General features: G+C 44.3%; 4 protein-coding genes across 5 annotated transcripts; 2 read left to right on the plus strand and 2 right to left on the minus strand.

The window, feature by feature from the left end:
- Positions 1-124: 124 nt before the first annotated feature.
- LOC133922559 (uncharacterized) lies at positions 125-5124 on the minus strand. The gene is made up of 15 exons (XM_062367936.1): positions 4939-5124; positions 4381-4460; positions 4167-4284; positions 3860-4038; positions 3280-3362; positions 3005-3189; positions 2829-2890; positions 2523-2631; positions 2315-2434; positions 2032-2151; positions 1824-1944; positions 1218-1374; positions 1056-1128; positions 842-969; positions 125-527 (listed from the first exon to the last, which is right to left on the minus strand). Exons 1-15 carry the CDS (start codon positions 5003-5005, stop codon positions 405-407), a joined length of 1725 nt encoding a protein of 574 aa, XP_062223920.1. The 5' UTR covers positions 5006-5124; the 3' UTR covers positions 125-404.
- A 2764-nt stretch (positions 5125-7888) lies between these two features.
- Positions 7889-13926, plus strand: LOC133922560 (calmodulin-binding protein 60 B-like). Its single transcript, XM_062367937.1, has 9 exons — positions 7889-8026; positions 8130-8256; positions 9984-10059; positions 10214-10272; positions 10834-11327; positions 11402-11562; positions 11680-11883; positions 12691-12895; positions 13114-13926. The coding sequence occupies exons 2-9, from the start codon at positions 8168-8170 to the stop codon at positions 13692-13694; spliced, it is 1869 nt and encodes a 622-aa protein (XP_062223921.1). The 5' UTR covers positions 7889-8026; positions 8130-8167; the 3' UTR covers positions 13695-13926.
- A 2003-nt stretch (positions 13927-15929) lies between these two features.
- LOC133922561 (CASP-like protein 2C4) lies at positions 15930-18115 on the plus strand. 2 transcript variants are annotated; one of them, XM_062367938.1, is made up of 3 exons: positions 15930-16232; positions 16336-16499; positions 17389-18115. In XM_062367938.1, exons 1-3 carry the CDS (start codon positions 16066-16068, stop codon positions 17715-17717), a joined length of 660 nt encoding a protein of 219 aa, XP_062223922.1. In that variant the 5' UTR covers positions 15930-16065; the 3' UTR covers positions 17718-18115. The 2 variants fall into 2 exon arrangements, with proteins under 2 accessions (XP_062223922.1, XP_062223923.1); XM_062367939.1 differs by having other exon boundaries at positions 15941-16232; positions 16355-16499; positions 17389-18104.
- A 4444-nt stretch (positions 18116-22559) lies between these two features.
- LOC133922562 (uncharacterized) lies at positions 22560-24973 on the minus strand. The gene is made up of 5 exons (XM_062367941.1): positions 24710-24973; positions 24492-24629; positions 24146-24387; positions 23930-24049; positions 22560-23827 (listed from the first exon to the last, which is right to left on the minus strand). The coding sequence occupies exons 2-5, from the start codon at positions 24589-24591 to the stop codon at positions 22904-22906; spliced, it is 1386 nt and encodes a 461-aa protein (XP_062223925.1). The 5' UTR covers positions 24592-24629; positions 24710-24973; the 3' UTR covers positions 22560-22903.
- Between the last annotated feature and the right edge of the window lie 2171 nt (positions 24974-27144).

Below are 27144 nucleotides of genomic sequence, written 5' to 3' on the forward strand. Positions count from 1 at the left end.
AAAGAATTACGATAAAATGAGCAGGGTCTAAAGTCAGCGTCCTCGGTCTCGTATGGTCAACGCTGATTATGTTGTAGCTTGCGACAAAAATGGCACATAGAATGAAAATGCGAACTTTTCCATATGCACTTTAATCACAAGAGACATCTTTATTGATTCCAGAACCTCCAATGTACATGTCGTGCTTTTATCAACCTTTTTTTATTAACATAGCACAAGCTTGTGGTACTCTCATTCCTGTGCAAAGGATCATCTTCCCCTGCTTTCTACTATTTATAACGGCATTTTATTAACGCTTCTATCACTAGAGGTGATATTGGTTACATCTAAATAACTTAAGGAAACATGGCGATAAAACCCAGGGTTTCAAAGCCAAGAATAAAGTCCCAAGTGGTCATATAGCCCTACTGCAATGCCTGTGCCATGGTTGAGCGATGAGAGAGTTGTTGCTCATACAGGGATCTGAATATCTGATATTTTGCATCATGGTATTTCTTCACCCTAGGATCTGAAGACGGATTTACAACCTGCAAAAGAATATACCCGAGTTATTACAAGCAGCGAAGACAGAAGATCCAAGTTAGGAATATACGCATGTTTAATGAGCAGCATGTATGCTAAGGCTGCTTAAGAATACTACCGAAAAAATATAGACGTTGCTGTATGACTCCCTTTTTTATGAATATAGTAGGGGAGGACCCTATTGAGAGTATATTATCAGTAATAATGGATTAGCTGTATGGCTCTTTGTTTCTCCGAGTGAGGAACCAGGGAAGTGGCCCTTCTATCTAAAAACAAGAAAAAAAAATGGAGCCCAGTTGAAGAAAATAATGGGATATACCTTTCCTGCTGCATTAAGCGCTTTCATTGCATCACGAACACCGGGAAACTTCTTGCCAGCAACAGCACCCAGAACAGCAGCACCCAAAAGCACAGACTCGTTCTCTCTAGGAAGTATTATTGGACATCCTGCAAAGTACATGCAAAGGATGATGCATCAGAGAGGGAAGAAGCTGTAGAGGGCTAAGGCATGACTGCTGGAAGATGGGACTTGCCGATAATATCTGCATGTTCTTGGATATACACAGAGTTCTTTGCAAGTCCACCACAGGCAAGAAGAGTGTCGATCTATTATATAAAAAGGAAACATAAATAATCTAGGCATTAAAGTGCTGTCCAACAAAGTTAATAATTAAACCCTGAGAGCAAATAAGTACCTTGTGTCCATGAGCATTACAGTGTTCCACAATATGGCGAGTACCATAAGCAATGCCCTGAATTGTTGCTAGGTACAGAAGAGCCAAATGCTTCTCGCTTGTATCGAGTGTCAAGCCACAAATCACTCCTTTGGATTTTGGATCAGCCATGGGAGACCTAAAATAGTTTGCATTCAAGTCAAAGAGTGTTCAACTTGGTGTAAAGTAAATATTAAATCAAACTATAGAGAACACTTAAGGTTAATTCTCAACAATTTTCACTTGCACTTAACGGGAAATCGCAAATAACATGAACCAACAAAATAGTATGTTATGGTGTGATGTTTAGTCTCATAGGAATAATTTAATTGTTCATTGCCTCACTGATTGTGTTCTTTGTAGAAAAATATATTTCTGCAAATTTGGAAACTAAATTTGTACCGGAACTAATCTAATGCACGAGTTGTAGCCGCCAAAGGCCACACAGCTGGTTGCGTTAAAGAAAAAAAAGGGGGGCGCTGACCTTTATATGTCCCACAGAGAAAAAGAAAATGCGAAGGAGGGAGACCTATATAACCAACATTCTTGCTTAGCATTAAGCACTAAATATGTAATGTTATTTCTTACCGATTTCCATGAAAATCCGGAAGGACATGGGTGTCTTGAGTCAATGCAGAAAGAAAGGGACTATTTTGCTCATGTGACATTGAAACCAACATCTTGTTCAGTAGCTCATATATGGATATACCTGGATAAATTGAGCAGAAAATTATGTTCCTTTTACTGGTTACAGGTAGCTACAAAGACAATGTGCTTCAGAAGACATGAAACATACTTTGAGAAGCAGCACGATTAGAAAGAAGAGGAGCAGCGACATGGTATTCCACAATGTAATCAAGCAGAGCACCAGTTGCACTTTGGCCACCTTCTGTGAGCCAAAACTCAGGTACCATTGCTGAATTTGGAAGCGCGATGCAATATTAGCCAAGATGACCCACAAACGATTGAAAAGAACTAGGTATAAAAGAAACTAAAAGAGACGCTGGTAAGAAATTGTTGGAAATAAATATGTGTTCTAGAGGAAGTTAAAAAAAGAACATTTGAGAAGGCAACCGTACCAGACCAAAACGGGCCCCAGACACCAGGGATAAACAATTTGTTCTTTGAGACAGCCATGTGGCATGTAGATGTCCCACAGACCAATACCATCCGGTGGCATATTGCTTCTTCATCAGACACTGTAAAAGAATTGTCAGAATAAATATAATACAAATATATTTTCAAAGATAGTTTCTCTAGCAAAACACGAAGTGACTTGTCACTAACAATTAGCTTTAGATTCTGCATCTGGGACACTTTCCATAACTCCAACTCCACCAGCGTGAGCATCAATAAGTGAAGTTCCAACAGGAGTACCAGGAAGTAAGCCTAACTCCTGAGATTTAGAGGTAACCAACATCAAAATGATGAACAATGAAAACTAACGGCACAGGAATTTCTTGCTTACACACATTGTAGAGAAGGCATCTATATAACAGGATTGCATTGTATCTCGTACATGATACAGTTTATCACAAAGTATACTTAAACAACAACGCCTCAAAAATACTGTGAGCATACTAAGTTGCTTGCCTTTGCAGCAGTAGGTGTTAAACCAGACCCAAGAGGATGACCAGGAAAAGCAACACTGCGTCCTGTTTACATTGCATAAAAACTTAATGCTGTATTAGAAATAAATAAATAAATAAATGATACACCAACAAATTCACCAATTTCAGCACAAAAAGGAAAGAACAACTATTATTCACCTATTTTTGCACAATTTCCTTCGACAAGGTCTCTCAACCCAATTTCTTCCCAAAAAACATTGTCCCATCCACATGCCTCCATATCACGTGAATCAGATTCCGTCCACTGTTCCATGTGTGCATGTCCAAGATATGTCCATTTGCAGACAGTTGTGCATAAGCTGCGGGTGTCATCACCGGTTGCTCTACAAAAGAAAGCCCCAGAGCAAAGAATATTATGAAAGCAACTCACAGCTTCTGGGTTATAGCAAAATCAAACAAAGATAGGGATTCACCTATATGCTAACCAGTCACTGAGGTCCATCCACCTACAAACCATAGACCAAGACTCTTGCAGATTTTCCTTCACCCATAAGAGCTGCAAATACCCAAAGTCTAAATATGAGACTAGCAATGGAGATACTCAGATACAGCACGGTAAAAATTAGTTCACCACTTCTCAATACAAGATAAAAAATCAAAAGTAAAACCTATGGATTTGATCAAAACAACATTATTATAGTGAATATCCCTAAACCATTATCCACATGCATCGCTTTCTGAACACCATTTCCACTCAGTGAATCTAATGTGAATAATTCAGAATATTGATGCCATCGCAACGAGTGACTATTGTGGTGTTTAGCACTTCAGCTTTCTAAATACTAGAACTTTGACTTTCTGAGACATTCACCTAACTTTTAGGATTGCAGTGTGACAAGATAATAATTATCCGAGAATGAGCACAATGGCTAGCATTTCCGGCAGCATGATTAGTGTTGTCTACTGCCTACCAATGAGCCGGGAAGCCAAAAGTTTGCATACATGCATGGTATGAACCATACACATGAAAAAACACAAATCTTATACTCTTACCTTTGGAGCCTGCATTTCTGGGGAAACACCCCCGCCACAGTATTGCAGTACCGGCGAATTGCTAGCATTTATTCGCTCCGCCTGGTTCACAGCTCTATGGTCCATCCACACAATGATGTTCCTCCTCGTATCACCACTCCAAGAAACCGAAATAGGGGAGCCATCAGCATCAACAGCAACTGCAAGCAGAATCAATTTTATAAGTTGGTGAAATCCTAGATATCACAGACACAAGATCTCCCATTTAAATATCAACTTTTCCCTCTACAAATTAGAATGCAAGAGCTAATATGGAGTCAGGGCAAACCAAGGGAGCAAGTAGCGGCGAAGCCAAGTCCGACAACTTCCTCAGGAGAAACATTTGCCAGCGAGCATGCAGATTTCACCACAGCACACACCGCGTGCCAGATATCCGTTGATGATTGCTGGACATGGAAACAACCCGGAAGTAACAAAACAGTACTTACAGCATATACCAATCATGCAACACATTGCTCGGGTAAGAAAGAACAGGTCTCGACCTCAATGCAGTCTTTCTCTTTCCATATCTGTATAGGACTGCTCGCCGACCCCAGCAACTTGCCCTTCTCATCAAAGAGACCTGCAAACAGTAGACGAAGAACATTTTACAACACTAACCCAGTTGCCTACTACGCCTACACGTACTGTACTTGCATTTTTTTATAAAAAGTTTCTAAGTATCGAGCGTGTCAAGACGCAGGAGAGTTCTCTATACACCTATCGAAAATTACTGTCCAACAAAGTTTTTCAGATACCTCTCCTAAATTACTCCCCATCGGAGCAAACACGAACAAACTTCTCATAAAAACTACCATTTTGTTAATCACTGCACAGCGAAAACCTTCTCCGAGTCCAAATACTCCAAGGAAAAATGGTAATTTTCTCAGACTTTAACGGTTAACTTGCGGTAAAAGCAGTTCTTCTAGCCTACTGAATAACTGAATCAAGAAACCGGCGAGGTTTCTACTGCTACGAGACAAGAAAAGGTGGATGATTTCTTTTCCAAGAAGAAGGGATGGGAGAGGAAGGGATCTCTAGAGGAGTATAGTAGGGCGAGCCTGCGCGAGCGCTGCCGGTGCCGACGTCGACGCCAAGGAATACGGAGGCGGCGCTGCCGCGGGACATAGTGACGGCCGCGGGCTGGTGGGGCGGCGGCGGCGGAGCTGAGCAGGGGAGCGGTCGGAGCTCGTGGACAAGGGTGTCCGCGTGGGCGTGGCGCGGCCTGCATCGCGTGTGGTTGGATGGATCGGCTTGATCTGATCCGTCTGGGTGGGCCCACCTGGCAGAGTACCTGGTGTGGAGAGAATAATCGTCTACACCGTTTTTTTTCTTTTCTTTTGATCGGATCGTCAACACCGGTTGGTTAAACCGATAATGAGTCCAGTTCTATTTTAGAATTTCTTTCAAGTAAAAGAATTGTCTGTTATATTAATTAGTAGAAGAGTCTGATAAGCTAAAGTATAGATTTAAAGCAAAATCGCTAAAGGAAAAAAATCAAACCGGAAGAAAACAATTCAGCCCTTAACACAGCGAAAAGGGCCGCTGACCCGACGTAGACGCCCCCCCTCAGGAGTTTTTTTTATTTTAGCTATTTTAAAACTAATATTAAAAAAATATATAAGACACTAAATTTTTAAAAATTAGTTTTTTTATCGTATCAAAGTACATAACGTGACTCACAACTTAATCACGTTAATGCATCTGGCGTAATCAAGTGACTGTGCTGGCGTTCCGTTCTGGCACCTTGCTACTTTGCTATGGTGGAAGAGAGATATTAATAACACATATTGAGTAGCCGTCACTAATATGATGTCTTATCTATTGGTTTCTTATGGTTATAGGGAAATGATCAAATATAAAGAAAATGATTCAGCCATTAACAGAGAAAAAAATGGCCTATTCTTGCACCAAAAAACACCCTAAATAATGTGCCCTCGCGAAGGTCTATATTCGGCCTCGGCAGTGATGTGTTTTACAATGGCAATCACCGACCGCTCTTTGTGCACCAAGATGCATCTATTTCACTCTTTCTAAATTTTCGAGGTCACTAGCATGATGATGATTTTTTAAGAACATTTGACGAATTTTTACGTAGAACTTTACACCGTTACATTTATAAGTTATTTAATTTCCTTCCGCACCACCCGTTGCATTGCCGATTTAGAACGCTTTTCTCCAAATTCATGTCACAAACTTGTTGCTGCGAATGGGATTGGACACCCTTCAAGCCATGATAAAAAATATTGAACTCTCGCAACACGTTTTGGACACTTGCGCCCTGAGAGATCTTCGAAAAATCTATTCCTATAGGTTTGCATTTCCCATCTTTCTTCTGAGTATGGTGGAGGACTGCCATATATCTTCGTATTAATATAGCGTTTGCATCGTTTCTAGAAAGGGCTTCACTCCTAGGATCTGTAATCGCGCGCTTTCTTGCAGCAGTGCCATCTTGTTGCAAGATCTTCAAGTTCATGCAACCGGTCGCCTCAAGTTTTTTTAAGAACAGGATATTTTACCCGGTCTTCTTTAGAGATCTTTTTACGAGGAGGTGTGACACCTGAGTTCGAACCTGGATGGAGTCGGCTGCAACCGGCAGCTTTGCCATCACGCTCCTTACGTGTTCACCTCAAGTTGGTGGTCTACAACTGAACACCTTGAAATATCCAATTAGAAAAATTTCAAGATTGTCGTGGTTCAACTTACAATATGTTTCTATTGTAGTGCTATCGACACATGAACCTTCGGACACATGAGGTATAAATGTTTTGAGAAGCCAACTAGAATTTTGGGCCAACAAAAATTATTCTTGTCATATATATCCATTTTAAGTCTTATAGCTAATAGGTAATGCCCTCATTCCGAAAACAAACAAATGACGGTGCAAGAGGTTGATCAACGAAGGCGAACGTTCATGTTAAAAGTAGTAATCCATCATAATTGTGTATGACCTCTCTAATTTTTTATGAGTATTGTCTAGTGTGCGCACCTTATAACCAAAACTTTCCTTCTCCTTAACTGAAGGAGCAGAGCTCACACTATTTTCGTTCAAAAAAAAATGACTTTATTCATCTACTAGATCACATGAAATATGTTAATATAGCTTTCACATCATTAACATCTGCCGGTTAGAAGAATCCGCAAAAAAAAACCTATAATTTACCTTTTTTAAGCATAACTTACCATTTACCTTCTTCAAAGAGAAATACTTTAGTACAATTCACTTGTATAACTTTATTACAACCAGATGTTTTAGGTTTCTTCATTTATCAGTGATCCACCATCAAGTGATTTAAGCCATTAAATCTCTAGTCGTCAAGGAGAATAGGCTGAGTGTATTACGACACTCTTTTTTGAGAAAAAGTAACCTAAAATTTACTTATTTTTAATGAAGTAACTTATAACCTACTGATAATTTTTTTTAAAAATATTTTGATGCACATGCTTCGTAGTAATAATACGGGAACGCGCTGCCAACGAAAAGCAGCACGCGGGAAGCAAGCCCACACGGTAGTACAGAGCGCGCACGACAGCGAGCAGTAGCACGAGGGCGCGAGAGCGTGTGACACGGGGCTACATGGGGAGCGGAACGCAAGGACGAGGAGAGACGTTTTTTAAGTAGTACACTTAATTACTCAATAAGTTGATAAACAATTTACGAGTTGGTCAATCGGGCCAGGAGATGGGCCCACTCACGTGTTTATTATTCTCTTGAGTTACTCCACATGGGACTAATCATTATCCTATCCCGGCCCTGCGAAAGGATCACGCCGCCCTGCCGTGGACCCTCGTGTGCTTGGCGTAGGATATTTGCGTGGGCCGAGGCCACGTCACGCAGCCAGAGGGCGACGTCACTGTCGCCGCGGGGCCCGCATGTGCGCCTCCCCTCGCTTTCTGATTTGCACTAACGCCACATTATGCTCACACCTATGTAGGGTGGGACCATAGTGCCAAAACCCTTGGTCGGGCCCATATGTCAGGGACGTTTTAAGTGTGTGCGTAGCGAGAGGTCAGATGCGAAATTTCGCCCCCAGGAATATTATAACGTTCAGCCCGCCTACTACGTTGCACTGTCTGCGCGTTCGCTCCCTCCCTGCTCCCTTGCCGGCGATCTCGTCGCCTCGTCTCCGATTCCGGCGTCCAGCATAGGTAGTCAAATCTCCCTCTCAGTTGATCCTTTGCGCGTGCCGGATTGCGAAAAGGCGCGGAAAACCGGCGAAATCTGACGCGAATTTCGCTCAATTCGGCGCAGATTTGGCGGGGGTATCGGCTCAGGGTTCCGCGCCGGCGATGAAGGAGAAGCGCGGGCTCGAGGACGCCGGCGGTGGCGGAGACGGCCGCCCTGAGGCCAAGCGGGCGCGCCCCCCGGCTCTGGCCAGGTTAGGAATTCCCGGGATTTCATTTCACCCTTCTGTTTATTTAGCTTCGTGATGTGCTGTTGTTTGACTAGCTGTGGAATTAGTTGCACGAATGTGGGAATGCTAGCCAGAGCACGTTGTAGTGATTCGGTGGTGCTTTACAGAAGTATACAATTGAGATTTGGGGATTTCTTGATCAAAATTACCGCCGGCGACCTGGTGCTGTGTAATTTGAGTATCTGTAGAAATGGTCCCGTGTTTTTTTCTTGGGGATAAGTGGCTATAAGCTCATATGTAAATGATTAAAGACCCAAGTGGTTTCTGTGCTGAACCATAAAGCTTGGGATTTAAATTTTCATTTCATTTTGGGTGTTCTGAAGCCAGTGATTACTGATTAGTGAGCGAAGCTTAAAATGCGAATTGGTGTGGTGTGTGGTCTGTCCGGAAATTGGCTGCAGGAGTTGCAAATTGGTACACTGCCCGTGGAATTCGGATTTTTACCTAGTCTTGGTGCCTACTTCAGGTTTGCTATGCAGTAAGCGTGAGAATATGCATGCTAGTATGCCAGTATTATTATTATTTTTGAACTGAGTATTATTATTGTTACCTTATCCAAAAAAAGTAGGTATTTTCATTGTTAACGTCTGTCTTCTTGTTCCATGTTGGATATGAGTAGTAATGCTTTGACGGTTCGCTTTTTGGGGATAAATTAGGTATTTCTTTCCCCCATTTATTTCAATAGTTGTAGCAACTTGCTATCTAATGGATTTTATTCCCCAAATAATATATAATGAATAGTTGCAAAATGGTACCCTATCAGCTATGAGAAGAATCACAAAAATAGTATACTGTCGGTATTAGAAATACCGATTACCTCCTGCTGCTACTTTAACTACTGATTTGCTGACATGCCACCATGCCACCTTCGATGCTCATTTAAAATACCTATCGTATTAGGATGACCGATAGAATGCTATCGGTATTTCATGTACCGATAGGAAAAAAACAATACGATTCATATCGGTATGTGAAATACCGATAGCATACTATCGGTCACCCTAATACAGATAGCTCTCAGTTGGTATTTTAATTGTGCATCCTATTGGTAGTTGAAGTATTGACAGGGAGGTAATCGGTATTTCTAATACTAAAATGCTATTATTTTTGCGATTCTTATAAACAGGGTACCACTTTTTGGGATTATTCATTGAAATAATACTATTTTGAAAGAAAAAAATCGTGTCTAGTGTGCCCCTAGAAGGTATGCAAAGATCTTAAGTGAACTGAGGTTGAGCACATGGCACCTTCACTATTCATAGCCTATGAAAACATGTAATGTTAAATTTGATGAGTTTAGGCAGAATAGGGGATCCATGGATTGTTGTAGAACAATTAGTGAGAATAGAGTTTTGGTATCTTTTTAATAACTGAGGTTATAATTCAGTTGCATATACATGTACTCATGGTTCTGTTTGCAAATCCTAGTTACTGTGAGCGTGCACCAACTTCTCCATCTTAATAGATTTGGTGAATAGCTTTTGTTATGGTTTGCCATTGAGTCAATCAGGATTAGAACACTTAGTTATTACACTTGTTGATTTTATTATTGTGTTGCTGCCAAAACTGGTTATCTTGCTGGTGTACTTGTTTCTGTAAGCTCGTCACATTATTTTGGCATATGAATAACAGAATAAGTCGTGACCTATCACATTCCAGTTGTAGTAAATAGTCTCTCTTTTACTATGCAGTGTTATTGTCGAAGCGTTGAAGATGGATAGTCTGCAGAGGCTCTGCTCATCATTGGAACCAATTCTTCGTAGAGTAGTAAGAACAATCTGTACAAATTATCCATCAAGCAGATATACCATCTTCTGTTTATTGAATTTTTAAATGTTTGTACGGCATTTTATGCTCCTTTCTGTTTGGGTGTTTGATTTTTTACGATTTGCCTTTAACTGTATTCTTCTGTACTTGCTAGGTCAGTGAAGAAGTCGAGCGCGCACTGGGCAGACTTGGCCCTGCAACAATCAGTGGAAGGTTCTCTATTCTATATTCCCTAGTTGCGTATTCTCCACTCTTCCTAATGTGTTAGAATCTAGCAGTATTTATTACGTGTAACTTTGAATTCTACACATTACCTTCACTCCTGTATTCTAGCTGTAAATACACAAAACTGTTAGATGTATATGTAGCTTCATGTATTTCCCCAATTGTATAAGGGGTTTTGTGCATTTATCCCACACATGTACCGTATATATGACCTAGAGTCCTCAGATGAATACAAGTGCTATTCATAACAAAAACATCCTTTGTCTTTCTCTATTTAATTTATCCCACACATGTACCGTGTATATATATACGGATCTAGAGTCCTCAGATGAATACAATGCTATTCATAACAACAACATCCTTTGTCTTGTTCTATTTAATATTATAAGTAGTGAGCAGTTATTTCATCAATGTCCTATTTCTGCAACCTATTTAAGAATAGTCATTTGACTTCACTTACCATGCTGGGTTGCACTTAAAAGCTTGCAAACCAAGCATGGAATTATGTTGACGCTAACAATTGTTTTGCTATATATTGAAATAAAACAGGTCTCCTCCAAAGCGGATTGAAGGTCCTGATGGAAGAAATCTTCAACTCCAGTTCAGAACAAGGCTGTCACTTCCCCTTTTTACTGGAGGAAAAGTTGAAGGGGAGCAGGGAGCTGCAATTCATGTTGCTTTGCTTGATGTTGGCACTGGTTGTGTCGTATCCTCTGGACCAGAGTCATCTGCCAAACTTGATATTGTTGTTCTCGAAGGTGATTTCAACAATGAAGATGAGGAGGGCTGGACAGGAGAAGAGTTTGACAGTCACAGGGTGAAGGAGCGTGAGGGGAAGCGGCCTATTTTAACTGGTGATCTACAAGTTACACTAAAAGAAGGTGTCGGCACAATTGGGGAGCTTACGTTCACAGATAACTCTAGCTGGATAAGGAGTAGGAAATTCAGGCTTGGTTTGAGGATTGCCTCAGGGTTTTGTGAGGGTGTTCACATTCGTGAGGCAAAAACTGAAGCTTTTATGGTTAAGGACCATAGAGGAGAACGTAAGTTCCCAAAAGTAATCACCCTTTGTTTCTTCTTGATATATATCCAAACTATTTCAATTTAATTTCTTCAGTGTACAAGAAGCACTATCCACCTACACTGAAAGATGAGGTCTGGAGGTTGGAAAAAATAGGGAAGGATGGGTCATTCCATAAGAGGCTGAACAAAGCTGGAATATCTATAGTTGAGGATTTCCTTAGGCTTGTGGTTCGGGACCCACAGAAGCTGCGCAGAGTAAGTTCTTTTATTTTGTTTGTTTATTTATTTATTCATCGGGGGTGGGGGGGGGGGGGGTGGACACTTCATTTTGTGAGTTTTGGGTTCTAACTTTTATATGCTGTTCTATGATAGATACTCGGAAGTGGTATGTCAAACAAGATGTGGGAAACCCTTGTGGAACATGCAAAGACTTGTGTCTTAAGCGGAAAATATTACATATACTATTCTGATGATAGCAGAACTGTTGGTGTTATTTTCAACAACATCTATGCATTCTGTGGGTTGATTTCTGGCGAGCAATTCTATTCATCTGAGAGTCTTGATGATAGCCAAAAGGTTAGTATTGTTAGCATATATTCAGGATATTGACTAAAATTATGCATGTTTAATTGTCTTCCAAAATCAAACTATTTTTTTTTTCATTAAGGTCAGCATGGGCTCATGAAAGTCAATGCTATTTTTTTTAAACTTATGCAACTTAATGCTATTAGAATTGTCAAGCTGTGAAGCTTTGCGAACTGAGCTATGTTGGTTAGTGCCTCCAGTAGAGGGGACGACCACCCGGGCTCGAACCCGGGGCACATCGGTTTGTGGATACCTCCATGAGAAACTAGTTTCAACGAGTTTCCTGGCTAGCCATGGTTCGGTACTCCCCTACCTTAAATTTTTAAAAAAATGCCCGGGGCGAGTCTCTCCTCATGGTCGAGAAAGAAAGAAAAAAGCTGTGGAGCTTTGAAATGCTAATAATTTGTACTTTCAACTTCATGTTATGCTACATTGGTCTAGAATCTTGATTTCTTTACACTCCATTCTACATATTCAAGGATCTTGAACGTTGAAAATGTGTATTAAGTGTCTACAACTGCCCAAGTATTCGGTATGGAAGGCATCTTCAAATCATTGAGAAGTTTATAACCACTTCGCTCAATGTGTCAGCACTCTTATATCCTTCTATTGATTCCAGCTGTTCTTGAGATGTATGACCTTGTCGTAATTGCCTACTACGTTGAAGTATTCTGTTTGACAAACTCCTGTATGAGGCTATGAGCTCTCTTTGCATTGCTCAGATGAGCAGTAGGAGCGATTTTTTCCTTTTAAAACCCCCAGGCTGATTAAAACCTCATTCCCCATTTTTCTTTACAGCTCTTTGCTGATGCAATGGTGAAGAAAGCATATGATAATTGGATGTATGTCATTGAATATGATGGTAAAGCTCTCTCGAACCCCAAACCAAAGAAAAGGGTTGCTTCCTCTGTTCAAGCTGAGACACATCCTCCTCCTGTGAGTTGTCCTGCTTCATATCAACAGCACATCTCTTCGACGAGCATGCCAGGACCATCACCAGCAGGTGAGCAGCATCCGAGGCTTAGATACTGCTACCTAAGTCTAACTTCTCTTTTTTTTGGCTGTTTCTGTTTGTAGCATAGGGTAATTGGAAAGCCTGAATGAAAGGCTGTTATACATAAGCTAGGGATATTGCATTTGATATGGAACTGTAGGGAATGTAAAATATGTTATGTCTCTTTAGACGAGTCTTAAACACCACTCTTCTTTAATTTATTTCAGGCACAACTGATTCTATAGGGTATAGTGTTGACCAATCAGCAATGCATCCAGCTCAGCTTCAGAGTACATCCGCCAATATCCATCCACCGCAATATGATGATACGTTTTCATTCTTACCGCCTAGCATGCTGTCGGGGTCTGTTCATGAAGAAACTGCAAATGATGCCATGGGGCTGGAACTTGGCCAGTTGCAGCAAATAATTTCTCAGAATCAGTTGATTCAGCCAGCAAATGTTGGATATGTTGATTGGCCCAGAAACCGTGATAGTCAGTATGCTGATGACTTCACCGAAGATATTCGCATCAAAAGCCACGAAATGCTTGAGAGCGAAGACATGCAGCAGCTGCTCAGGGTCTTCAGCATGGGTGGAGCTTCTAGCAGCTTGCCAGAAGTTCCGTACAACGCCCAGTCGTACATGCCATCTCCCTTACCAAACTTAGGTTTCGAAGGTGAGCGCAGCCATTCCTCTGGCAAAGCTGTGGTTGGGTGGCTCAAGATCAAGGCAGCTATGAGATGGGGAATTTTCATCAGGAAGAAAGCCGCTGAGAGAAGGGCGCAGCTTGTTGAGCTGGAGGATTAGCATCGTGGCCTACGTTGGTCACAGTTACATGTTAATGCTGTAAATTAGTTCGTTGGCTCTCATACCACCCTGATTTTCATTGAAACAAATTTCTAAAAACGTACAACGACTAGTTCTGCTATCTTGTAAAAAGGTGTATCTCGCTTGCTTGTGTAACATAGCCCAGCTAATTCCAACATCAGACTCGACCTTATGCCTGTGTATCTTATATTTCATGCTCTTTTGTGCAGAATATTATGACACTGTGAATCGACTCCCCCAACTTGCTTGGGACTAAAGGCTTTGCTGTCGTTGTATTATAACAATGTGAATTTATCCAAAGGGTAGTGCGTGTGCATGCTATGTACCTGGAAGTATGTTTCGCAAGGGGTTACTGTTTTTGTTGTACTGTTATGCTGGCAATGCTCAGTGACCATCACAGATGATCATATCTTGCGTTGGAGGTTGGATTATCAACTAGTTATCGCTTAGCTTGCTTGTTGTGCCCTTTCCTCCCTGGCATCTTGGCAATCCTGAGTTCCTGATTCCTGTGCGTCATTAACGGAACCAGGTGGATCTCCCAGACTCCCAATCTAGGACGTGATCCTCTAATATTGTTTCACAAAGTCACCGGAATGCACAGTAAAATGAGACTGAGTGAACAGTATCCTGATATTATTCTACTGTTCTAATTTACTGTATCTAAATACTGTAGCAATTCTACTGTTTACAGAGTCACGGTAGCAGGTAATCTGTTGCATCTATTCCAGATCTAACTGTTAAAAAAAAATTAATGTCACGACACTGTTCATTCTCTGACTTTGCAGAAGTAAAATCAGAGGGTACGATTCCCCAATCGAACATGGAGTACCCATAACCAGGAGTCGTGTACCTGTTCATTGGTGAGGTCAACCGTCACAGTTAGCATCACTCACATGTTAGTGATCTTTCTCAATAAAATTATAACAGTGATCACGCACCTGTTAGATGGATTCAGTGGACTTGTTGACTAAAACAATTGTGTCCAGATTTTAGGCTTTTGATCAGTGGTTCACATTTCCATTTATCAAATCAACAATTCGCATTTCTCCATTTTATTTTCAAACATGTTTTGTTTCAACAAACTATAAGCAAATGACCAGACCATGTGGATCCCTGAAAGAAAAGGACGAACTATCTGAAATGACCTCCTGCGAAACGATGAAACCAAAATCTCCGAAAATTCGACAGATCAATAGAGATCGACTCGATGAATCGACTGTGTGTTTCTCGGTTAGCAGCTGCAAATGAAATTCATTACACGTGCTGGTCGAACTGGTTTTCTTTTCTTTTTGATGTCAGATCAGAACATTTGTAAATTGGATTGAAGTTAGACTGATGACCCATCGCACTCCATGCGGTTGAGGCTTTTATACGCATTGACGCTCAACGCTGCAGCTGTAGCGAATCTAACGTTATTGTTCATTCGAAGAGCTGCAAGGCAATTATACTACAGAATTTTGATGGCTACATTGCCTTACACGACATGCTTACATCCCCCAATCAGCATGGCAAATAATTCTTTTTTCGACAGGTACATGGCCAATAATGCTTGTACTAATTCATGAATAATACAGTTTTCAAAAAGAGGAATTGCAGAGAAAAAAAATTAAAGCGCTCTAGAAAATTTGATTACATTTATTTTTGAAAAATTTAGACATTGGGAAAGATGTCCATGTAGTCTGGACAAACATTCAGGGTTCTAGGAGAGAAAAAAAATTGAGTGTTTGTTTATAATCTGATTGGGTTGTAGGAATTCAAGGAGGCAGCACAAAAATATCTAGGTGCTGATGTACTAGCAGTTTACTTTTTTTTATTTGAGATTACATTGTAGGCTAAAAGCAAGTAATAATAATATTATCGAGACCACGTAAAGGTCAATATATGCAACGGTGTAACTGTTAGGCAAAATATGCCCTGACACATAAATGACTTTCGTTTATTACCTCTATTCTCTTTTACTTGTCGATTATAACATATTTTAACATTAATTTTTATACTTATTTTTTAGTAAAATTTGCTAAATGTATATGAAAGTATTTTTCGTAGCAGATCAATACATATCATTTGTATGTGTCGGATTCTAATAATTTTATGTATATTAATAATTAAAGTTTTCTAAGATTAACTGCATGTATTCTAAACTTGCAAGTTTTTTAAGACTAACTGTACGTATTAATGGTCAAAGTTGGAACAATTGGGTGGACAGTGCCATTCCGAGTCTCCAGACCTTTGTGCCTATAAGAACAGAGCGACTCGTTTCGCCGAGGAGAAGAAAGCTTCAAGTTTAGTAAAAGAGAGCAGCTGGCAAGAAGGGTCATCAGAGACCGATCGGTCGAGGCGACGAGGAGCAATGGCAGGAAAGGGGCCGCCGTCGTGGATGAGGGCGGAGAGCCTCCTGCGCGGCGCGTGCGCGGCGATGGCGGCGGCGGGGGCTCTGCTGCTGGGGCTCAGCACGGAGACCAAGACGGTGCTCTTCGTCCAGAAGAAGGCCGTCCCCAAGGACGTCCAGGCCCTCTGGTGCGTACGTACAACTCTACTGAGTACTGACCTTCTTCCAAGATGGAGCTTCTTTTCCTGACCTCCGTGGAAGAGTTTGTACAACAAACAGTCAAACACATAGCATGTCCGCCGTGTGCCAGGGTGCTGATCGTGGCGGCCGCGGCCGCGGCGGGGTACCACGTCGTCCAGCTCGCCAGCAGGTGCCTCTACTCGCACCGCTTCCCCGGCGGCGGCTGCCGGCGTCTCAGGAGAGGGCTGGCATGCGTCTCCTTCCTCCTCGACAAGGTACGATGAGACGCAACGCACGCTGTTGCTCTTTACGGCCGATTTTCCCAGGCACCGAAGCAGGGGAGCATGTGCTCTCCCCAACCGCTTCCCCATTGAAACGCGTCACTCTCGTCTAGCTTTCTCAATCAAATACGCTCCACCAGCTTGCGAAGTTTGCACGAGTGCCTGTCGTGCTCGTGCACGCGCTAATGGCCGGCCAGGCAGCGCTGCAACATGTGGCGATCATGGCTGCATCATCGTGGCACGTCGCGTGTTCCGGGCGCCCGTTGCGTCAGGGGACCAAACCAGACAGGAGGGGAAATGCAAGTCCGCATCCGGTCTATTTCAGATATTATTGATTCTCTTTATGGTTTTAGACTTCCTCTGTTTTTCAATACTTGTCACTTTTGATCATTTTATTTGTTTTTAAATACTTATCACTTTACCTTTTTTTGACGTAATTTTTAATTTTCTTCCTATAAAATATCTCTTATTCATTTATTTACGGTAGATTATAGAATATTTTAGCTAGTTTCTAAGAGTATTTTTGTCATTTCATATTTAAAATTTATATTATCTTTAATATATCTTGGTATGCGTGTTTGGTAAAAAATAACAAGTATTGAAAAACGGAGTTAGTATTTTTTTTCACTTACATCCTATACGAATATAAACATAAATAAATAGTAATGATAAAATATGTCCAAAAGACTGGAATTTTCGTGTTAATGAGGACAGGAACCGTATTGAACTAATGCAGTTGCAACTGCACCGGATGCTACATATCAGCTGCCCTGCACCTTTGGCTGTCACCGTTATCGTGTCATGTGGTGCTGTTGCTCCGGTTTTTACCGAGACGAGCTGGTAAATTTTTCGTTGTTCTTGGTGTTTGCGAATTTCCTTGCAGGGGTGCGCGTACATGGTGTTTGCGACCACGGCGGCGGCGCTGCAGGCGTGCGTGGTGGGGCTGACCGGCGTGGAGGCCCTGCAGTGGAGCAAGCTCTGCAACATCTACACCAGCTTCTGCGTGCAGGGCGCCGCCGGCATGCTCTGCAGCCTGCTCGCCGCCGCAGGCATGGCCGTCCTCTCCGTCTTCTCGGCCCGCGACCTCTTCCGCCGCCCCTGCTCCTCGGCGGCCGGGCAGTGCGCGCAGATCTAAGGACAGACTGGTCGCAGGCGAGCTCGGTCGAGATGGGGTGTGTCGCACAGGCAGATTCTGAGCGGGAAAAAGAATAGCAACTAGATAGTAGAGAGAGTGTCTAGCTTCGCTTGTAAGGTACTAGAATTGCTTGGCCAAGGTCTGACGTTTCATCTTGATCAAGTTTATATGAGAAATGATGTGAAGTTTGCAGTTTTTTATGGAAAATCGTGTCCAAATTTCGTCTTCACGGAGGCAATTCTCTACTATTGTACTTGTAGAGAATATTTGCAAACTTGAGGTGACTTTCAAGGCAATACTTACAATTTTCTGAAAAAAAAAGTTCTCATGAATCTATAAAGTTTCATTTTTCTGAAGAACGAACCTTTGCATCAAATTGTGCAAACGACCCTATACCCATGTTCCAAATTCATCCATGCGTGTGCGCGTGGTCGGTTAACTAAAACAATTAAATTGCCAAAACAATTAATATTATTACATGAATATCACAATCATTAAAGAAACGAGTTCTTACATCAGAGTCTTCAAGCTAGAACAGAAACAGAAGTAACAGTAAATACTTTTTTTTTTTTTGAAACACTGAGCAGGAGCACTGCTCTTTCATTTAAGCAGGAAGAGTATTCGATGAATTACATTGGTTTTGTTTACATAAGAGAACAGGAAAAACGCCTCAGAAAGAAAAATACCATAGCGGCAGCTATGTAAGCACCAGCTGGCCATGGGCCAACATCCGCATACTCATCTCCTCCTTGATGAAGCTGAACACCTGTATTGGCAGCGCCGTTTTTTGTTCAAAAATTCTTCGGTTTCGCTCCTTCCAGATATTCCAAGCTGTGTAAATGATGATCTCCGTTGCCGATCGCCTTCGATTCCTTGAGTGCTTTTCCATGTTGGCATTCCACCATTGGCTGATAGTTTGGTTTGTTGCCGGTGCGATAATCAAATCTTGCGTCCAAACACGAACGAGCTCCCAAACCTCTTTCGCATAGCTACAGAAGAGGCAAAAATGTTCCTGATCACATAATTGGCACACAGGGTTGCAAGGCCAATTCCGGCGTTGGAGCTTGTCTGCCGTCAATAGCTTTGCCTGTATCATCAACCAAGCGAAGAACCTGTGTTTTCCTTCCGCATTTGCATGCCAGACAGCCGTAGCATCAAAGGTTGTGAAAGATCCCTGGAATTGAACTAGATATGCTGACCGAGCGCTATACTGACCGTCAGCAGTCCATCTCCAAACGATTGTGTCTGGTTGATCCACAAGGTGTACTTGCTCGGTCGCTTGCCATAAATTGATGAATTCAGCCATTTCTTCTGCTGTTGTCATTCGCATCAGTCCCCTGGTCCATCTGTGGTCTTTTAGGTCTTGTTGCACTGTCATGTTCTTTCTCCATGCTAGCTTGTAACATCTTGGTGCTATGTCCATTGGTGCTCGGCCGTCAGCCCAAGCTGATTGCCAGAATTTTGCATTTCGGCCGTTTCCCAGTTGAACTTGCGTGCTCAACCTGAATAATTGTCTGTCTGTATTATCGCAAGGCGCATCAGTGCCCACCCATGGCCTCTCAAAGTCAGTCCATTCGAACCATAGCCATCGCAGGTGCAGGGCTCTACTGAAGAAATCCAGATCCTTGATCCCGAGGCCTCCTTTATTCTTCGGTCTACAGACTCTCTTCCAGTTTACCAAACAATGGCCACCATTTGCCTCCTCTGTTCCTTTCCGTAAGAAGTTTCGTCTGATGCGGTCAATTTTCTTTATTGCCCACTTCTTAATAGCAAACACCGTCAGGTGGTATACCGGGATAGAAGACAACACGCTGTTAACAAGTGTAAGACGTCCTGCTTTGTTTAGCATACGTCCCTTCCAACCTGGCAACTTTGCTGAAATCTTATGAATCAAAGGCTGAACCTCTCTTCTGGTTAGTTTCTTTATGTTGAGCGGCAACCCCAGGTATTGGCATGGGAACTGCATGATCGAGCAGGGGAAAAACTGTATTATATCTTTGATGTCCAGACCCTCACATCTGATTGGGTATACGGCGCATTTGTTTAAATTTGTGATGAGTCCAGAAGCAACTCCAAAAGACTCCAAAAGCTCACGGACTGCTTTTACTTCTTCCTTTGTCGGATTGACAAAAACTGCAGCGTCGTCTGCATACATGCTTACCCTCAACTTGGCTGCTCTGTGCTGAATTGGCTGAAGGATATCGGCATCAGTGGCTAGTTGGAGCAAACGCTGCAAGGGGTCAATTGCCAGAATGAATAACATTGGCGACAAGGGGTCACCTTGGCGTAAGCCGGTGCCATGCTTGAAACTTTTACCCCTGGAACCATTTAACAGCACTGAAGAGGAAGCCGAGGAAAGAAGTGCTGAAATCCACTCTCTCCATTTGACCCCAAAGCCCATCTGTTGAAGAACTTCCAGGAGGTAATCCCATCTCAGAGTGTCAAAAGCCTTGGCAAAGTCGAGCTTGAGGAAAAGGGTAGGTTTCTTGGCTCTGTGCAGTTCTCTGATCAGATTTTGTGTGAACAAGAAATTGTCATGAATGCTTCTTTTTTTAATGAAGGCACTTTGGCTTCTTGAGACTAGCTGATCCAAGGTTCCTGCCAACCTTGTTGCAAGCACTTTAGATATAAGTTTTGCTGCACTATGAGTCAAACTTATAGGCCTGTAGTCATTTATAAACTGGGCATCAGACTTCTTAGGGATGAGCACAACATGCCCTGTGTTAAGGAGATTTAAGTGATGCCGGTGTTGATTGAAGAACATATCTGCCATTTTCATAACATCCTCGTTTACTATAGACCAACAAGACTTGAAAAACACTTCAATAAATCCATCTGGTCCTGGGGCCTTCTCGGATGGTAGATTTTTAATGGCTGTGTGAAGTTCTTCTTCAGTGAAAGGTTCTTCCAAATGTTGTAAGTTGTGCCTTGGCAGCTCAAATTTCTCCCAATCCAGAGTCATATCTCGGTGTAGAGGTTTTCCAAGAAAATTGCTGAAATGGTCATAGATGGCTTTCTCCTTTGCTGCATGAGTGTGCACCTGCCCAGTAGGGGTGTGTAAGCTCTGTATAAAGTTTTTCCTTTTGCGGCCATTAACCCTTAGAAAGAAGAGCTTTGAGTTGGCATCGCAAGCCTTTATCCAAGTCAATCTAGACTGTTGTCTTGCTCTTGATTTTTCAATGGCAGTCATGCCAATGTATCTTTGCTTGAGACCTCTCTTTAGACTGATCTCCTCTTCACTTAACTCCCTGTACTCTTGGACCACATCCAGTATCCAAATAAGCTGCTTGGCTGCCCTTAGCAGCAGCCTGTTTCTTCCAATTACTTTCTTTGCCCATAACCGGAGACGATTAGCTGTGCGTTGGAGTTTAATATGTAGGCTTATAAAGCAGTTTCTCACCCCACTTGGTTTATTCCAAACCTCCTGTACAATATCAAAGAACCCTGATAACCTAGGCCAAAAGGCCTCAAATCTGAAACCGTGATATTTCTTTCGATTCACATCGCCAATCAAGAGCATGGAGCAATGGTCTGAGGTAAGGGACGATTGTGCTTGCAACAAGCAATTTGGAAGCATGAGATCCCATTCCCCGGTGCAGAAAGCGCGATCAATTCTTGTGTGAGTCCTATCATTTGTCCAGGTGTACTTTCGGCCTTTGAGGTAAATCTCTTTCAAATCCAAATCTTCAATTGCAGCTCTGAAGGCCCCCATAATCCGTCTGTTCAAAATATCTGTGCTCTTGTCTTGTGGATTGAGAATTATATTGAAGTCTCCAATTATCAGCCATCTCTCTGACACTATATGCCTCAGTTGTCTTAGTTCTCTGAGAAATGACAATTTGTCTTCATCTTCCTGTGGTCCATAAACAACTGTGATCCACCAATCTATAGGGGAAGTAGTGGCCTCTAGATGAGTTGACACCGTGTGTCCTGCAGTAACAGTTTGCTTGATTTTGTAGTAGTCTTCATGGACCGCTACCAATACCCCTCCTCTTGTTCCCTCGGCCGGCAAGGACGCAAAATTATTCTTGAATTTTGTCCCCGCTGTCTCCTCAATAATTTTCTCATTTATATCAGCAATCTTGGTTTCCTGGAGGCATACTATGGTGCTCCCAACTTCATTAACCGTGTTCTTGACCACCTTGCGCCGAGCTGGATTGTTCAGGCCCCGAGCATTCCAATTGAGGATGATACAATGTTGTTCACTCATTTGGGAGACAAAGATGCACACCACCATGGGCAGAAAACACCACCATAGACATAAACCCCCTCCATACAGGACAACAAAAACTCGCCCCTCTGACCACCTGCCCTAAACACGTAATCTCACATCTTGTCCAATTCATGAACTTCTTACTACCCTTACAAAGACACAAACTGGAAACACAGCTACTGCAAACAGCTAGCATACTGAACACGCCCATCTGCCGGAAAGGCCACATTACAAGGTAGCTTGACATTAGAAACACTAGACTCAAGATGACAGGCTGATAAAGATCAGGCGTCGGCTTCAACAGCTAGGGTGTTGAAAGACCCCCCCCCCCATCTGTTCCATCAATGTTAAACATGGTCCGGAAATTGGAGATGACTTCGGTTGCCAGTGGCTTTGTGAACTGACAATGAAATCTCCCCTTTGCCTCTTCATCTGGCTCATCTTCCTTCTCCCAGATTCCACACTTCTTCATTAGCAGAATGGTGGCCTGCTGCTCTATTGACAATCCTGTCTTTGGCATGTTGGCCAGCCGTTGGCTTCGCCTCCTTGTGTCTTCCCCTTCAGTCGTCAGTTCTTGTCTTGATTTTTTCTTGCAGGTTCTTTTCATCACAGGTGTTCGCAGCAAAGGTGGATCAACCTTCCGAGTGAGGGAAACAGCCTACGGCAAAGAAATGTATCCTTCCCCATTGTTTAAAGGAAGAACAATGGCTTGGTCGGTCAGCTCCTCCTCAAAGTCTGCTGACAGTAGCGAGTCTTACTTGACCTGCTACAACACTTGGCAACAGCGAGAAAAGAGAAGACTCCAAAAGGGGCACACACGTGCGCGAAAACGTTCTGCTATGAGAAACTGACAACATCAAGCCTGCTTCTTCTTGATCAAGCGTCAATGCATGTCTTGGAGTCTTGGACAATAGCCGCCCTGAATTCCTGCCGCTCCTGGGCAAGCTTCTCGGCGCAGCTTGGATCCTTCTTGCACTGTGTGAGAACGTGATCTTGGATCGAGCCCGATCGGCGGTTCTGGGGCCTGATCTTGTACCACGGGAGCTCAGATCAGAAGTTGTCTCCGTCGGCCTGGCAAGCGAATCCGTCAGCCCAGTCCACGAGCGTGCTCTCGTCGTCTCGTCTCCGTGTCTTCGGTAGTCGCCGGCTCGTGCGTTCCTTCAACGTGATCTTGGAACGATCGTGCTGGATCGGCTGTTCTTGGGCCGGCTGGAGATCAGGAGGTGCCACAGGTTGCCCGGCAAGCGAAGCCGTCACTTGTGGAGCGAATTCTCGGCGCGCTCCATTGATTAGTTTCATGCCACACGGCGGTCGGATCCGCTCGTGCACGACGCCACGGCGGTCGTCCTCCGCCTTCTCCCACACGGCGTAGGAGGGGACGGGCCCGTCGATCCGCACATTCCACACCATCGGGCACCGGTACGCCTCCCGGCACAGCGTGTCGGCCACCTGGTTGCCCTCGCGGAAGATGTGCCGCACCTCGAAGCCCCCGCGGAAACGGCCGAGGAGCTCCAAGATTTCCTCCTTCATGGCCCGCGTGATGCGCCTCAGCCGCGACTCCCCGCGCAGCAGCCGCACCAGAGTCCGGTCGTAGCCCTCGACGAGCAGCGGCCGGTGGCCGTCGCAGCACCCGCTCTCCAGCGCGAGGTGGAGGCCGCGGATGAGCGCACAGCCCTCGATCATACCGATCGAGGCAAGCTCGGTCCGCTCAGCAAAACAGAGGAAGAGGTGGCCGGTGCAGTCGCGGATGACGCCGCCAATGCTCGCGCGACCGGTCTCGTCGTGGTAAACGGAGCCGTCGAAGTTGAGTTTGTACCACCCCAGCGGCGGCGGAGTCCAGCTCACGAGGATGACGGAAGGAGCTCGCGGGAGGGCGTAGTGCTCTGCCGGGCGTCGCGAAGTGGTCTCAACTAGCACGTCCACCATCTCACGCTGCGTGCACATCTCATCCAGCCTTTCCCTCTCAAGATTCGCCTGCCATTGTCCATGTAACATGAAGAAACATCACAAGAAGAGAGCACAATGAAATGGGCAATGTTTGAGAACCGAGAGTAGGAGAAAGTGAGGGCTGCACACCAGTCTGAGCTTCAGGAGCTGCCTCCTCGCAATGTTTCGCCTCAGAGCACACTGACAGATCAGGGTGGCTCTCTTCGTCATCAGGTAGCTCCACACAGCAATGTGAGCACGCCATTGCGCCTTTTTTTCGACACGACGAGAAATTAAAATCCACTGTAAGAGAGCTGAAGCCTGCAACCACACGCTGCCATAAAAGAGTTGATCACTGTCTGCTACCTGGATGCGCGTGGCTGCCCTGGCCTGCCTCCGGAGCGAGAGCTCGCGGCGAGCCGCTATCGCCCTGACGGCCGCCTGCACGGTGACCGCGGCGGCCCGCAGCCGCAGCTCCGACGACTCCTTCCATGACAGGTACCGGCGGCGCAGGCTCCTCTGGAGCAAGAACACCGCGAAGAGGACGAACACGGGGCGCCCCGCCGCGTCCCATCTCGCGAGCTTGCCGCACCTATGAACAAACGCCTCTGCATAGGGAGACGATCGAGAACCGATGCATCGGTGGATCACGAGCGAGCTCGTCTGATTCTTCTAGGATGGATTGAACCGGCGCAAGAACGAGGCCACTCACTGAAACGAAGCTGCAGCCAGGCGATCAGGCGCCGCGCCGGGCTGTCCTGCACGCGTGCCCGTGTGACCGCGGCGGCTTGCCTCCTCTGATCTCCATCCATAGGCGACCTTGATCTTGACGGGGCTTCTGCTCGGCGCACTGCAGGCAAAAATACGTGAGTTCTTGGGATCGGATTAGTGGAGAAACAAGTTAGAATTAGGCAAGTGAAACATGATCACCGGTAAGACGCAAGCGCACTTCTTCACCGATCCGGGGTTTGAACTCTAGGTTTGCATCCCGTTAAAAGATAGGCAAGGAGATCTCCGATGCTAAAAAAACATGATCAAGCTCATTATCGATCTGCTAGGTGATCTCATGAGCAGATATCACAGCATCTTGCGGTTGGCATCTCTGCTTCCTTCCTAGCTACTTTCCCCTCTGTTGCCCTGCCTTTTCCTTTTTCTCCCTTTTGATTTTCGGTGTAAGAGCATCTCCAAAAAATACCCAATACAACTCCCTATAGTGAAATTTAGAGATTTTACCTTAAAAACTCTCTCCAACAGATGCCCTATATGATTCCCAATATTTAGAGGCTCCCAATATCTCCCTCCATCCTCTCTAAAAATAGGGAACCAACTAGACTCCTAATCCCATCCGGACCCACCTCCACGGGCACCATGCTCACGTACAACGGCCCACGTTGGGCGAACATCGCCCATCCCTGCATCACCGTCGACGACTTCATGCCCAATGCCGAGGTGGTTCCCATCTCCATCTTGCCTCGCCTACCGCCACCATGAGGCCTCCTGGAGCACGTCTGACGTCTCTGACATGGTGTGTTCTCCCTGCTCGCCCACCTCTACACACCACCGTTGACGACTTTATGCCCATGCGTCTGGGCATGGGCATGTCAGAGACGAATCGGGTGAACAGTTGCACAAGATATTCAAGCTTGGTGGTTCACCATCAGAGGAGTTTTGCACAAGATATCAGCAGGGCCCCGAAGCTGCTCATCTCTTTTCTACTCTTCCCTTCCCTTCTGAGTTAAGCCACTGCTGATGCGTCATGGCGTCTAGCGTCTCCAACATGGAGCGCGTCTGGCGTCTTCGACATGGCGTGTTCTCCTTGCTCGCCCACCTCTACCACAAGCCTGCAGTCCCGGCCGGGCTCCTACTACCTGACCCCGACGACGATGACCTCGTCTGTTGCACCCGCACGTCGGAGGGAGGAAGGAGGGAGATGAAGGGTGGGGTCCACACGTCGGTGACATAGGAGAGGGAAGGGATTGAGGATTCTGTTAGAATATAGGGATTAAGTATAGGGAGTCTGTTGGAGATGGAGGAGATTTAAGGGGTGAATTTTATTGGGAATGCTCCCTATATGGGAATATAGGGTGTAAGTTTTAGGGAAGCTCTTGGAGATGCTCTAACAATGACATGCCACCCTCAGAATATTAGAAGTGACAGAAAAAATTGTGGAAAAAAAATCTGATGGCCATTTCCATCAACGAAATGTAATTTAATGGTACCGACAGCGAAATCTGCAGGTCAAGAGGCGCGGATTCTGAATATTAAAATGGGGATGCTTTTTTTTCAGATACCATTTTTTTTTAATTTTCAGATAACGGCTCACAGCTATCTTCAATCTTACACTCTCATAGCCATCTTCAACCTCACGCTGGATCTGTGGCCGCCGCCCCTTCCTCGCTAACCTCTTGTTTCCGCTCGCCCAAGCCCCGACCTCGGCCTTGCCCACTAGTCGTCCTCCGCCGCCTGCAGTCGATGACGGGACCCGCCACCTCACCCCCACGGCCGCCTCCTCCGTTGAGCTGGCCTGCCTCTCCCGAAGCTTCCTCTAAACCTGTCGCCGCCGGCAATCCGTCGCCAGGGACCCGAATCCTAACCCTGCCGCTGCTAATATGTCGCTTGAAACACTTACCAAATTTCAGGCATCTGAAATTTAGAAAGTGTGTATTAAAATACACATTGGTTGCAATACAGAAAAAGAATAGGGTCGAACTAGAGAAGGTTTGGTTTGGTAGCCAATGGTTAGTCGATGTGACGATAAATAATGAATAGTTACTATATTCAGGTATCTCAGGGTTTCTCATAATTCATAGGGCATATCTTTATCTCTGTGAAGGGATTCTCTAGAATAAAGAAAATCACCCGTAGATACCCAAAGTGTCCCGTAACCGAAAATGTTTATCTCCAAGAATAGGAATGAGGAGTTCAGAGAACGTACGACACTCCATATATATACAGAGCCAAGAGGATCTGTGGAGGACAAGCCAAAACAAGTCAAAGAAGCTAACATAAGCCAATGAAGAAGTTGCCGACTAGGTTTAGATCCATCTAGGCTAGCTACACCCATCTTGTAACAGACTTAGATCAATATAAGATAAATATGAAGTAGAGTTATTATCCTCTGGGAGGCTCGAACTTGTCTTAAAACCCCTGTGTGTTCTCTTATGATTCGTCTACTTCAAGCATCCCCTATTTCTTCAACAAGTTCATTAGAACCCCTGTATGTTCACCGGCTCCAATCTTGCAAGCACCGGCTTCGACCTGGCAAGCGCATCCGCGACAAATGCCGCCTCCGGAAGCACCACGGCAAGCGGATCCAGAGCTGGAGGTGACCCCGCCTCCGTTGAGTCATCCAAGATCATCGACCC

This window comes from Phragmites australis, chromosome 6 (assembly GCF_958298935.1).
Source record: "Phragmites australis chromosome 6, lpPhrAust1.1, whole genome shotgun sequence".
In the NCBI taxonomy this organism is placed as follows: Eukaryota; Viridiplantae; Streptophyta; class Magnoliopsida; order Poales; family Poaceae; genus Phragmites; species Phragmites australis.